At 47.6% G+C, this 14787-nt stretch overlaps 1 protein-coding gene across 3 annotated transcripts in view; it reads right to left on the reverse strand.

Annotated features, from left to right (window-relative positions):
• Positions 1-211: 211 nt before the first annotated feature.
• tbata (thymus, brain and testes associated) overlaps positions 212-14787 on the reverse strand; it is a 76503-nt gene continuing 61927 nt past the window's right edge. For all 3 annotated transcript variants that reach the window (XM_085970318.1, XM_085970320.1, XM_085970319.1), the window contains exon 10: positions 212-1974. In XM_085970318.1, coding sequence (XP_085826444.1) covers positions 1850-1974 — 125 coding nt within the window. In that variant the 3' untranslated portion in view covers positions 212-1849. The remainder of the gene's footprint in view (positions 1975-14787) is intronic.

Consider the following 14787-nt stretch of genomic DNA (forward strand, 5'->3'; position numbering starts at 1 on the left):
AAATTTCCCAGGGTGTGCAATTAAGCCCCATGACTTTACATTGTAAAAAATGAGTTATCTTCCTGCTGTCATCTCCAACTCCCAGTGTATCCTAACCTGAAGCTAAATATCAGAGCTGCAGGGATACTGAATTCCATCATGAGTCAAACAGCCAGACAATAACTGCTTATCCTGCTGGACCACGAGTCCACAGTCCATGACAAATCATTCTTAAAGCATTCAACTGGGCTTTAGCTGATTTAGTCAAAAAATAAGCCTCGATTCCCAAGGAAGTGCTCATAGATAATAGAGAATGGAGGTAATGGAAGCGTGGATAATGGAGGATCCATTGTACTTTATTGTAAACAGGACTATCCTATTTATGTTGGCAAAGAGAATGAAACTGTAAATATCCAGCTTGTTGCAATCATGAGAATGACCTTTGCAATCAATCTTAACTTCACTGTTCATGAGCTGATAGACTGACCTAATTTGTAAACTACCAGCTACTTCATTCTTCCACTTCTGGGACCTATCTTCAAATGTCTGCTTTCATTAATGAATTTTCACTTTTGATATCCACTCATAGCACTGAACATTCCTAAGTTAGCTTTGACGTGAGTTAGATGCAGCATGAAGTTCTCTCTGCCCTAACAATTCACCTTACCTCAACTTCAGAGGAACGGCCCTCACTGCACCAATGTGAATACGTTCCGTTTCCCACAACAGGCTCCTGGGAAAAATTACCAATTTAGTGCCAATTCGTGCCAAATCCTTGGGTAGCTGTGGGAATGAGTGAAACCTACTTAACCTCACTTCACGTAGGACCTCTACAGCAGAGGGGAGATGTTCATCTCATTAATTAGTGCCGGATTCAATCTAAGAGGTGATGGGGCTGTGTGCAATCCCATTGCACCACCCAATCCACCAGAACACTAATTTTTCATAGTTTTAGGTGCCATAAATTCAAAAGACAACAGGTTCCTTTTTAAACTACACACAATGCAAGTTATACAAATATCGGTTGCCGTTGAGGACCATGGTGATAGATTATTGACTACAAGAATACAAAGTGACCATAATCTCAGTGTTATAATGTTCACAGTTACAAGCTATAAGGGCATAGGCAAATTAAATATCAGTAGGTGAAGGACAATTTACATAAAGAAAGAATGTACATTTATATTGCCTATTTCACATCCTCAGGATATCCCAAAGCATTTCATAGTCATTGAAGTACCTTTTTTTGAAGTGACATTGCTGTTGCAGTGCAGGGAAATGCAGCAGCCAATTTGTGCACAGCAAGATCCCACAAATAGCAATCCTGGTTAAACTTAAAAATCATTGTCTGGGTCATGCAACTGGTATTGGAAAGCGTTAATTTCGACAAGCGATGAATTGTGGGATTTGTTCCATTGCACGGTCAATCTTGCAGTTTGTTGATTTTTATTTCTTTTACTTATTAATTTGGACTAACGTGGGGAAAATAATGATTGCTAAAAATCTACAAGAACTGATGGAGAGGAATTTCCTGGGCACCCCTATAAATCAAAAGATTAAAAGGACCTATGCCCATATCTCTGAGATAGAATGAGTCAATTAACTGCATAACTGCGGTTTGATGCACAGTATCTGACATTGGAACGTTAAATACATTTGGGCCACTGTGCGTTACTTACGACTTTAAAGTTAATGAGCTGAGAGTCTTTTATACAAATGTGACATCCACTAAAATAAACCTGAGAACTTGCATCTACCACTTGAAAAACATTAGTAATTTAATCAAACGTTATCTTATCCTATTACATTTTTAAAAAAACCATCCTTATCCAGACTTTAATCACAAAGACAAACTGATAAGTTTCACACATCATGGACTGTTTTGTTTAGTCTCAGTGTCCCTGTATGGTTCTGTGACTTCCTGTTTTCCATTACTTGTTGGTTCAGGAGACTTGCTTCTGTGAATCAGAAGAACTTCTGCAGTTCCTATGTGATCTAAATTAAAGGATAAACAGGATTCAAAAATAACATCATCTAATGAAATTTAGTTGAGAGAAAAAATACACACCAACACATAGATGCACATCTAATTATAACGTGTCAGATGTAATTTTTTAGCCCACTATCTTTTTAGTTCAGCAACGCTAACATCACTTCGTGTATTCAGATATCATCGTAAATTATTACTAAAAATTACCAATTTAGTCAATAATTAGGGGCATATACAATTAAGGTAAGTGCCATAACATATCCTGACTTTTTAAAGGCATAAAACACCAGCCCTATAAGTCACATTTCCACAATCTTCCAATCCTCCTTGGATACGGGGGTGGTGCCAGATGACTGAAGGATTGCAAATGTACATCCTTGTTCAACAAAGGGGAGAAGGAAAAACTGGCAATTACAGGCCTGTCAGTTTAACGTCAGTGGTGGGGAAGCTTTAGAAACAACAATCGAGGAGAAAATTAACAGCCACTCGGACAAGCATAGACTAATAAAGGAGAGCCAGCACAGATTTGTTAAGGGCAAATCGTATTTGACTAACTTGATTGAGTTTTTTGATGAGGTAACAGAGAGGGTGGATGAGGGCAGTGCAGTTGGTGTTGTGTATATGGACTTTCAAAAGGCATTTGATAAAGTACCACATATTAGGCTTGTTAGCAAAATTGAAGCCCATGGGATAAAAGGAACAGTAGCAGCATGGATACAACATTGGCTAAAGGATAGAAAACAGAGAGTTGTGGTGAATGGCTGTTTTTTGGACTGGAGGAAGGTATACAGTGGCGTTCCCCAAAGTTCAGTATTAGGACCACTGCTGTTTTTGATATACATTCGTGACTTGGACTTGGGGGTACCAGGGCACAATTTCAAAATTTGCAGATGACATGAAACTTGGAAGTGTAGTAAACAGTGAGGAAGATAGTAATAGATTTCAAGAGGACATAGACAGGCTGGTGGAATGAACAGACACATGCCAGATGAAATTCAACACAGGAAAGTGTGAGGTGATACATTTTGGTAGAAAGAATGAGAGATAATACAAGCTAAATGGTACAATTTTAAAGGGGGTGAACCTGGGGGTGTTTGTGCACAAATCTTTGAAGGTGGCAGGACAGGTTAACAAAGTAGTTAATAAAGCATCTGGGATCTTGGGCTTTATAAATAGAGGCATAGAGTACAAAAGCCAGGAAGTTTTGCTAAACCTATATAAAACACTAGTTCGGCCCCAGCTGGAATACTGTGTTCAATTCTGGGCACCGCACTTTAGGAAGGATGTTAAGGCTTTGGAGAGAGTACAGGAGACATTTACTAGAATGGTTCCAGGGATGAGAGATTATAGTTACGTGGATAGGCTGGAGAAACTGGGGAAACGGGTTGTTCTCCTTAGAGTAGAGAAGGCTAAGAGGAGATTTGATCGAGGTGTTTAAAATCATGAAGGATTTAGATAGAGTAAATAAGAGAAACTGTTTCCAATGGCTGAAGGGTCGATAACCAGAGGCCACAGATTTAAGGTGATTGGCAAAAGAACCTGAGGCGACATGAGGTAAAAAAATAATTATGTAAAGCGTGGTTAGGATTTGAAATGCGCTGCCTGATAGGGTGGTGATTACAGATTCAATAGTAGCCTTCAAAAGGGAATCAGATAATACCTGAAGGAGAAAAAATTGCAGGGATATGGGGAAAGAGTGGGGGAGTGGGACTAACTGGATTGTTCTTCGAAAGAGCCAGTGCAGACTTGATGGGCTGAAGGGCCTCCTTCTGTGTTGTGCTATGATTATATGATTGTATGATTTGGGACAGGTTTTTTTTTGCCCCTGACAATCTTAAGCCAATATGATTCACGTTCGTGCTTTGACAGAATGTAAGGGTGAGAAAAGGGAATGTCCCCAGTGAGAAGGAGCATTGCTTATATCATCAGTAAAAAGACAAGACTGAATCAATGATCTTGAGAGATAATAATTACTCTGTGGAGGAGATAGTAAAAGACAAATAATTACACAGCAGTGGATTAGGAAAAAAGTCAGTAATTGACTCCATCATTAGAGAAAATACTTTTAAGGGCTAGGAGCAAATGAAGCCTTTGTCATAGTAAGAAAGTATTAGAGAACATAGAAAGTACAATAACATTACTTGATAATAATGTAGCCTAGACTGCTTGAGTTGGTAGGCTGGGGATAATAAGGTAGAGTAGGGTAAATCCAGCAAGACTTCACTCCTGCCCTGGGGCCTTGCTAGACAGAAGTGCAGGCATCAGAATTGCCCCTGTTGTGTTAACTCGGACCCATGCTCTCATCTAATGTGGCACACCCAGCCTTGCCGATTTTACTCTGGCAGAAAGATAAATTACAGCAGATTCAGTCAATTCCTAGCCCATGGTGGGCGAGGCAAAGTGCCTGCACTCGTTCCGGCTGACCTATGCCAATTTAGAATAGGTCCAGGATGAAACCATGGGACTTTCTTGGCCTATATGTCTCAATTCTACACTGGGCCCTACCCTGTTTCATTACGCTCCATTCCCTGACTGACAGGATGGGCAGATGACTTATTTCTGAGCTTGAAAAGGTGCAACAATGGCAATGGGTTGACTCTGCTTCAGATTTTTATTTTGCGTCCCAGAGCAAGCTCATGTCTCTGAAGCAAACCCATTCGCTGCCTGCATGGGCCGTTGGCCAACCATGGGTGGTTGGCCAGGACTGTTGACCAGGGCTGGCACAGGCAGTTGGCCAGGACTACCCTGGTCAGCCACCCAAAAGTTTAAATTTACCCCAGTGACTATGCTTATAACAAGTTATTCATTGGCTGTGAAGCGCTTTGGATTGTACTGGGGATGTGAAAGGTGCCATTTTCTTTATTTTCGTTAAATAATATCAATTCTGATATTCTCCACTCAGGAGAGCACTGTGCCAGGAGGGGTAGTCTTTTTATTATGTTGGATCTGCCTCTGATCTGATACAGCAGTCCCCCAATGATACCAGAACTGAGAGGTTCTAACTATCAGGAAAGACCGAACTGGCTGGGGCTCTTTTCTCTAGAAAAGAGACGTCATAGAGGTCTTTAAAATTATCAAGTGGTTTGATAGGTTACATGTAAAGAAGATGTCTCCACCCGTGGGCGAGACCAAAACTAAGGGCCATAAATATAAGATAGTCGTTATATAAATCCAGTAAAGGATTCAGGAGAAACCTCTTTCCCCAGAGAGTGGTGAGAATGTGGAACTCGCTACCACAGGGAGTAGTTGAGATGAATAGCATAGATGCATTTAAGGGGAAGCTAGATAAGCACATGAGGGGAAAAAGGAATAGAAGGATATGCTGACAGAGTTAGATGAAGTAAGGTGGGAGGAGGCTCGTGTGGAGCATAAACACCGGCATAGACCAGTTGGGCCGAATGGCCTGTTTCTGTGCTGTAAATTCTATGGCCCGGATTTTGCAGTGGGTAATGACGATGAAACTGTCAGCGTTCGCCGTCATTACCCCTCTGAAACTGACCATAACTTCAGGATTTAGCACATGTGCAGATAAATGCGGAAATCCTTCAGTTGCGGTCAGTCATTCCCTGCTGCGATACAGAGCTGGCAATCAGTGAAATCAGAAAAACCTTGGGGGAAAAATTCGGTTGATTTGTGCCTCCCGTTAATGCCTCCTGCGAAATTTAGCGGGAGGTTAGCGTCGGCGGTAAACTTTAGTGCCCTGTGGCGCTGCGCCACCGGCGATGACATCATCGCCGGGCGCAGCACCCCACTCGCGCCCCGGCTGCGATCTTCGGTAGCGCCCCCTGACATACCGTGTCCGACGGGGTCAGGGGGGCCTACCTGTGGCCGTGGCGGCGCAAATTAAAGGGAAGGTGCCGGGCGGACTTTTTTGTTGTTGGCCGCCTGCCAGCACCTGCCCGCTTTGCCGTCCCCGGCCTTCTGTGAAGCCCCCCCTGCAGAGTACCGGCTGCGCCCTGTGAGCCCGGCACTTCTCGAGTGCCGGGCTCTTTTGCCAGCACTCTGATCCCTGGTGGCCCAGCTGGGCCCTGGGTCGCACTGCGCTAGGCCCCTCCCCTTTAATAAGGGGAGGAATGCCTGCAGTACCGTGGCGCGACGTGCTGCAGCGCGTGGCGCTGCGGCACGTAGCGCGGGATATTCACTTGCAGTGCCCCAAGAGGGAGGCAGGGCGCTTCCAGTAGCGCCTTGCCCCCCTCTCGGGGCGCTACTGGTGAATTTCGGGCTCGGGGGCGCTAACTTTTTTCGGGGTGCAAAGTCAGCGCCCCAAAGGGGGTGCAACCCAATTTTGCCCCCTTAAGCTTTTCCAATCTAATATCGCTGTTAAACACCCCGTAAAAAGTTAAGCCTCGTTGGAATAGGTGTAACTGGGGTTTTAACAGCATACTGACTGCTGAACAACCGTTCTGGCCCTGAAAAACTAATTTTATATTTGTGGAATGTCAAATTTCTCCATTATGATATAAATTTCTAGATTTTTAAAATAATTAAAAATATATATATTTTTAAAAGTTTGTATGATATTTCAGTTTCTACCTTAACCCCATGTGTATTTCCCAATCTTTATTTCGCTCCCTGTAAAAAAAATTAAAAGTGAATTGATAATCAGTGCTGTTTATTTGCTGTCTGTGAGAATTCTTCAATGTGATTCGCTGCTGAGACACTTTGACAACATCACTGCTGCTGTACATTGGAGATTCCCTTTTGACAGCCTACAATCAATTTAACGTTGAGAAAGCTTATGTTTTCGCCACAGAGATCACAAGATCTTTCTTCGAGGCTGCTGACCGCAAATCTGAGCCATTGTCTTGTCATATTGGACATTGTGACATATCACATCACAAACAGCAAAAACATGAGAGTTATACAGTAATAGCTGATCATTCCATTAAAAGATGACATTGTGATATGCCAGTGGAATTGTAAAAATATGATATTACAGGGACAGATAAGAAAGACATGTAAATGCAAATGTAATCTCATTATTATGTGCTGTGCTGTTTTGGTTTTAAGTACCGTTTTCTCTGGTCTGGTGAGAGTTGAGGGGGAGGCTCCATTACACTCAGTGCGGAGCTTAATCCTTGATTACATTAATTGCTAATACAATGAGCAACTTTGTCAGGCCCCACAGGTTTATGATAATGAAGTCTGGATGTGTGATAATGGATTGACTAAAAGAGGGAAAGCAGCATGTATTGATTCGTGGGCTGGTGTCAGGCTAGAGGACAGGGGCCCTTACTACAGCTAGTTTGCATCAATAACCTGGATTCAGAAGCATAATGCAAGTCGGTCAAATTCGCGAGTTAAATGGCTTAACAACTCTATTGAAATAGAGGATGGAGCAATGGCACAATAACACATGTCCTACTAATATCGTAGCATTACATAGTGTTTACAACATAGAAACAGGCCTTTCGGCCCAGCAGGTCTATGCTGGTGTTTATGCCACATGAACCTCCTCCCACCCCTCTTCATCTAACCCCATCAACATACCCTTTTATTCCTTTCTCCCTCATGTGCTTATCTAGCTTCCCCTTAAATGTCTCTATGCTAGAATATCAGGCTTCTAGCCCCATTAGTCTGGGCTGTCATGCTGAACCTGTAAAGTGCTTTGTTCGGGCCACACTTTGGAGTACTGCAGATAGTACCGCAGCTAACAAAGGAAACATTTAAAATCTTATCCTGAGACTGCCCCCTAGGTCTAGACTCTCCAGCCAGGGAAAATAACGGCTGGAATTTTCCCCTTGCCGAGCATGTGGGTTTGGGGGGCGGGTCAGCAGTAAAAATCCCAGAAATTGGGAGCGCGTTGCGAACTGCCGTCATCTTGCCGCCTTGCGCATTTAACTTGGGCGACTTTGAAGGCGCAACACAGACCTGATCAGCAGAGGCGGGCGACCTCATTCAAGTCATTAACTGCTTGTTGAGAGACCCTGAAGAGGGTTTTAATGCCAGCTTTTGACTTTTACTGCAGGAGCACGGGATTCACGCAGCTTGGGTACCTCACCTGTGAAGAGGAGGCAGAAGCTCAGTGGCCATTGGCGAGCCCATTCATTGAGAGCTGGGAAAAGCACATAAATACTCCCACTTTACACCTCATTACTTGCCTCATGGAAAGGCTTTTGCTCACTCCATCTGGTCCACAGATATAGGTGTCAGCAGTTTGCAGGTCATTTCTGAAACCTCGGAAGCCACTCTCACCACATTGCTACTCAGCATCACAACATTCAGGTATTGGCCCTCTGATCTCCACTTTACCGGCCATCTACTTTATCAGCATGGGTGCCGCTTATAATGTCTCGTCTTGGTCCTCAGAATTGGACCAAGATCAGCCCCGGTACCACCAGCAGCAGCAGCGGCAGCAGCAACCATAACAGCAACCTTCTCCTCAATGACCTGATGCTCCACAGCAGAGAGGGGGCACCACAGGGCTGCAGTGTGCCAGAGGCGATACCCCCAACACAAGGTATATAAACAGAGGATGAGCTTTCTCAACATGACTGAGCAGCAGTGCTTCAGGAGGCTCAGGCTATCATGCCAGGTCGTCGCAGACATTTGTAGCTTGCTGGAACAAGACCTGCTGCCCAGAGATCCTGGTAGACACTCCTTACCAATGGCTGTCAAAGTCACCACCACCCTCAACTTCTTCACTTCAGGCTCCTTCCAGGGATCTGCAGCAGACATTTGCAGCATCTCGCAGATGGCTGCCCACAGATGCATCACCCAGGTGACCGATGCCATGTTTCACAAGTCAGCCAATTATATCAACTTTGCCACTGATAAGGCCACTGTTACTGAGCAGATGCTCGGCTTTGCAGCTCTGGCTGACTTCCCACAGGTGCAGGGCGTCATCGATTGTGCACATGTGGCCATGAAGGCACCCTCTCATCACCCAGGAGTGTTTGCGAACCGCAAGGGCTTCCAATCCTTCAATGTGCAGCTTGTCCACAACCATAAAAAGATAATCATGCATGTGTGCACCAGATTTCCAGGCAGCTGTCATGGCTCTTTCGTGTTGTGCCAGTCCACCCTGCCTCAGCTCTTCGCTCCTCCAAACAGACTTACCGGCTGGCCGCTTGGAGACAAGGGCTATCCACTGAAGACGTGGCTCATGACACTTTTGAGGACGCCAAGTACTGAGGCCGAGGAGCATTTTAATGACAGCCATATGTCCACCAGATGTGTCATAGAGCAAACAATAGGCATGCTAAAGATGCGCTTCAGATGCCTTGACAGATCTGGAGGAGCCCTTCAGTATGCACCATCCAGGGTCTCCAGAATCATCGTCGTTTGCTGCACGCTGCACAACATAGCGCAGCAGCGAGGATTCCAGCTGCAGGAGGAGTAAAGCACAGCGCGCACAGCCTCTTCAGAGGAGGAGGAGGAGGAGGAGCAGGTGGAAGACGAGGAGGAGGAGGAGGAACCAGAGATGGAGAGGGCACCAGCAGCAGTGCAAATTGCTGTCCGGGAGGCCCGGGATGGCCTCATCATGGCCAGATTTACTTAACTTGCTCCAATGCAGCCACATGGCTGCCACATGCTGTACTAACTCCCCCCACCCCCCACCCCCCACAACAACACCATAAAGCATCCCTACAATGAACAAGCAATTCCTCTCACCCAAACCCCCAGTGCTCAAGGTTAAGTGATGTCTCATCATTCACTCCAAGTGCCAAAGCCACTTCCAAGGTGGCAGGCAAAAATGGACATGACCGGAAAGTGGTGCAAAGAAAAACATTTACCTGCGTCATCAAAAGAACTGAAACTTAACACTAACATCTTTTCATACACCCATGTGCATACCCTTGTGCATCTACTTTGGTGTCTTTTTTCTTTTCCGAGAGCTTCTACGAGGTGCAACCCCTGTGGCTTCAGCAGAGGTAGAGGCAGGCTGCTCACTTCCCTGCTGTGACATTTTTGGCGGACGTCCTCTGGGTTTTGGAGCCTGTGATGGCCCCGCCAATGTCTGCTCCTCCTGCAACTGTGCAGGGGCAGACTCAGCCACATCGGAATCCGAGGAAGCATGTGGGGCTCTGACTGAGGGCGAGGCAAAGGGGGAGAAGTGAGTGCGCTTTGAGGAGAGCCCCACTTCCATGTCCCCTCTCATCAGCATCCTTCTTATGGGCCGCCCGCACTTCCCTGCTAGCGAGGAGTTGGCGAGCACCTTGCTGCACAGCAGTGGGGTGATGACCACTCAAGTCTACGTTTATATCCCTCCTAGAGATGAGGTCTATGAGCGTCGGCCATCCAGCTAGCATGTGCTCATGCGACTGGCGCATTTGCTGCTCCATGCAGGTGGCCATTCTTTCCATGGAACAGCGCATTGTTGCCATCGCCTGCGACATGGTGGTGCTCATGTTGGACTCCTCCATTCTCTGCACATTTGCAGACATCATGGCTGTAAAAGATGCCAGAGCCTCATGCAATTGTTGCTGCCCCTCCAAGATCACCCTCTTTCTCGATGGCCCCCGAGGCTCAGCCTCTGCATGCAGCTCAGCAGAGCTTGGAGCGTCCTGCGCCCTCCGGCGAGTGGTCTCCACTGCTGTCACTGTCTCCACCATCTGCTCTTGCTCACTTGTGAAGTGTGAGGCACCAGGTGACAACACTACTCTATGGTGCACAGGACCCGAGGTGTACGTATCTGCGCTGGTGCTGTTGACGGTGCACCTTCAGAGGCTGGAGGTTCCTCTGAGGAGTCGTCTTCCTCCTCTGGCTGGACATTGGGGGGGGGGGGGGGAGGGGCACTTGATGGACCTATGGGAGAGTAAAGAGATGAACTATAAGTGTTATAATAAGAATGGGTAACATTACCATTATGCACACGATGGCATTTCACTTGCTGCTGACATCAGTCACCATATGAGTGAATGCTGTATGCCATGTGGCTGTATGAGATGTAATTCTGTCACCAGGTTGCTGGGATGTCCTCCTCTCTCTGTCTTGCACTGCCAGCAGCTCTGCAACTCCCAATATCTCCAGAACCCCCTCCTCTGCTGGCATCAGTTGGGTGAATACTGGGGGGCCACCTTCGGTTCTCTGCCTCTCCCGCATGTTCTGGGCTCTTTTCTCCCGCAAGGAGGGAAAGAAGAGAACTTTGAGTGAGATTGATGGAATGAGTGTAAGAAATGGATGGGTTACATCTGTAGAGGGTGACAATGCCAAATTACCTCCTTCTGTGGTGTTACTTGCTATGATTGCATTAGTATGAGGGTGAGTGTCAGGGGTGGTTAGTCAGATGGGGATGTGAGTGTGTACATAGAGAGAAAGGGATGGTTGGACATGCAATGTATGTTGATGTGAGGAATGATGTGCAGGAGTAGGCTTGAGAAGGCAGACTGATGGAGGTACGGTGACAGGCACATCAGGATGAAAGTGAGTGTGGCATTGCACTCACCTTTTCTGGCCTCATGAGATCATTGAATCGTTTCCTGCACTGGATCCAGCACCTCCTGACGACATCCCTGCTGCTGACCTCCTCTGCTATCTCCAGCCAAGCTCCTTTGGTGTCTTTTGGAGGTCTCCTGTGCCTATCTGCAGGGAACAGGACCTCCCTGCGTGATCTCACTGCCTCCACCAGAGTATGCAGGGATGCGTCAGAAAATCAGGGTGCAGCCCTCTGCCTTTGACTATCCATCATAGATAGTTTAGAACAGTACTCAGACCTTTATATTTCAGCTTCCACACTCCTCTAGCAACCTTCAAATGAGTTGAGTGCAAGGCTGCTTTAAATATCGGCGCTGGAAACGAGTCATTGATGATGTCATCAGACCCGCTCCATTTAATTGGGCCAGGAAACGCACATGACCTCTTTAAGTTGGGCCATTAAGTTAAAGTCGCCCTGACGAATGCGCTGAGCAGAACATCACGTCCCGACCCACTGTGCGGCCCGCATGCACCCGATGCGACTCCACAGTAAAAATTCCAGCCAGCCGCTCAGCATCAACCCTGTCAATCCCCCTCAGAATCTTATAATAATAATTAATAATTATAATAATTCAACTTTATTGTCATTGTACAATGCACAAGTACATGAACAACAAAATGTGATCTTGCAAGCTCCCATGAGTCCAGTACAAATAACATTAACATTAAACGTAAATAGCACCGTCCTGGGAGAAGCAAAGCCGCTGCGTCTGTGCGCGCCGCCATTCCATTTCCACCATTCCGACAATCTTCAGCCCAACGCCCGGGCCTGCTCACCAGCCGCCCCTCCTCGGGGCTCCTTCCGTGACCTTCTGCACCTGGTCTTCCCTGATGGTCACCCCTCCAGGTACTAACCAGGCCTGGCTCTGCTTAGCTTCCAAGCCTTGCCAGTGACCCTGTCCCTAGTCCCAGTGAGATCACCTCTCATTTTTCCAAATTCCAGAGAGTATAGGCCTAGTCTACTCCATCTCCCCTCATAGGACAGCCCTCTCATCCCAGGAATCAACCTAGTGAACCTTCCTTGCACCACCTCTAAGGCAAGTATATCCTTCCTTAGGTATTACTTGCCTGCTTAATTGCTTGCTGTACCTGCATGTTAACTTTCTGTGATTCGTGTACAAGAATACTAAATCTCTCGGAATACCAACATTTACAAGTCTCCCACCTTTTAAAAAATATTCTGCTTTTCCATTCTTCCTAACAAAGTGGATAATTTCACACTTCTCTAGATATACGCCATCTGCCACCTTCTTGCCCAGTCACTTAACCGGTCTATATCCCTTTGCAGGCTCTTTGCATCCTCCTCACAGCTTACTTTCCCTATTCAGATGTAGCACCTTTAATTTTAACTTTTTACTAATTTTCCCTGATGTGGCCTTAGTTGCTAATGCCCCATTACCGTTGTTAAACTCTCTGGCCTAGAAATTGGGTAGAGCCCCGCTTGAGGCGTTAGAACTGGCGCTGCGCAAAGTTTATAGCCAGACGAAACTTATCGCTGCCTGGCACGATATTGGGTTGCATCGCCCCCAAAGGGGATTGAGGCGCGAAATCAGACGTTGCACGGGGCTCCTAAGGCGCAAAAGTTCAGGCGCTACCCAATATCGGCACGGACGGGCGCAGCGCAGGTGATCTCAATTACCGGAAACCACGAGACTTCCAGGCGCCGGCCGGCTCTTAAAGGGGTGGGTCAGTCAGCCTGAGCTGCCACACTCAACGCCCTGTAGGCCTCAGAATCGGCGCTCGCCCTTCTCTGGCGCAAGAAACTTGGTCAGGATGGAGAAGGTGAGACAGAGAGCAGAGCGCTTCAGCACTGAGGCTCTGGACCAGTTGGTGTCTGCAGTTGAGCGCCGTCGAGATGTTCTGTACCCTGACAATGGCAAGAGGCCGAATCAAAAGGCTTACCGGCGATCTTGGAGGGAGGTTTCTCAGAGGGTCAACTCCAGCAGCATGGCGACCAGGACCCCTGTTCAGTGCAGGAAGAAATTCAACGACCTCACTCGGGTCATTAGGGTGAGTGTTGGCTATGCAAACTTCTGATTCCCTCCATCTGCACCTGACTTCGAGCACCCTGTTGCCATGATGCCCCAATGGCCATCTGTCAGCAAGCACCCATGACCCTTTCTGGGCACACACATGGACATTTCACTCAAGGCCACATGTAAGGGCCCTTGCACCATGGGGGGCATGCGATGATCTCTCAAGGCCTCATGTAAGGGCCCTTGCACCATGGGGGGCATGCGATGATCTCTCAAGGCCTCATGTAAGGGCCCTTGCACCATGGGGGGCATGCGATGATCTCTCAAGGCCTCATGTAAGGGCCCTTGCACCATGGGGGGCATGCGATGATCTCTCAAGGCCTCATGTAAGGGCTCTTGCACCATGGGGGGCATGAGATGATCTCTCAAGGCCTCATGTAAGGGCTCTTGCACCATGGGGGGGCATGAGATGATCTCTCAAGGCATCATGTTACAGAACTTCCCCTTCTTTCCCCTGCAGTCCAAGCTGGTGGCGAGGCGAAAGGACCAGAGTCGAACCGGTGGCGGGCCTCCACAAGTCATCACTCTGACGGATCTCGAGGAGAGAGTGCACCAGATTCTTGGAGGACGTCTGTCTGGTCCTGTTACCACTGCAGCTGCCGACCCCATTTCCAACAGCGAGGGTAAGGCTCTCTCCTTTTTCAGCTGTTTCCTTCCACTTGGTCCCCCCTGCCAGCATGCTTCCTCAGTGTGCAGCCATGTCAGAGCCTTGCCGCAATCTGGCATGCCTTTCCGCCAACCTGTCCTTTTGCTAAAGCCACTCTTCCACCTCCCTGCTTTCAGATGATGCATCACCAACTTGGGCTCAACGCCCTGAAGCTGCCAGTGCCAGTGCCTCCGGAGGCGAGGATCAGGAGGAAGCCGGACCATCCGTTCCAATCTCAGGGGAGCATACACATCTACAGACTGGGGATAGTAGTTCCCTGTAGGGGAGGGGGGGTGCTCTGAGGATCAGCCAGTTGCCGGAACAAGTGGCATGCAGCAACGCAAGGGGGGGTAGGCAAGTTCGGCCACCGTCTCCCCGGAGGGCAAGGCAGGTAGTGATGACTGCTGCACAGAGTGCAGAGGAGGTGCGTCGCCTGGCTGAAATGAGCACCCAGGCCCGGCTCAGGCACACTGAGCTGATGGCTGCAGTGGGGAGGATGCCTCAGTCAATAGATACACTGGCAAAGAGTGTGTTGGACTTCGGGGCAACAATGGAGAGGACTCTCCAGGGCTTCGGGGCAACAATGGACAGGACTCTCCAGGGCTTCGGGGCAACAATGGAGAGGATTGTCCAGGGCTTCGGGCCAACAATGGAGAGGACTGTCCAGGGCTTCGAGGCCACTATGGAAAGGACTGTTCAGGGCTTCGGACAATCCCTGG

Source organism: Somniosus microcephalus, chromosome 29 (genome assembly GCF_052327205.1).
Source record: "Somniosus microcephalus isolate GS21.2 chromosome 29, FLI_Smic_1.0, whole genome shotgun sequence".
NCBI lineage: Eukaryota > Metazoa > Chordata > Chondrichthyes > Squaliformes > Somniosidae > Somniosus > Somniosus microcephalus.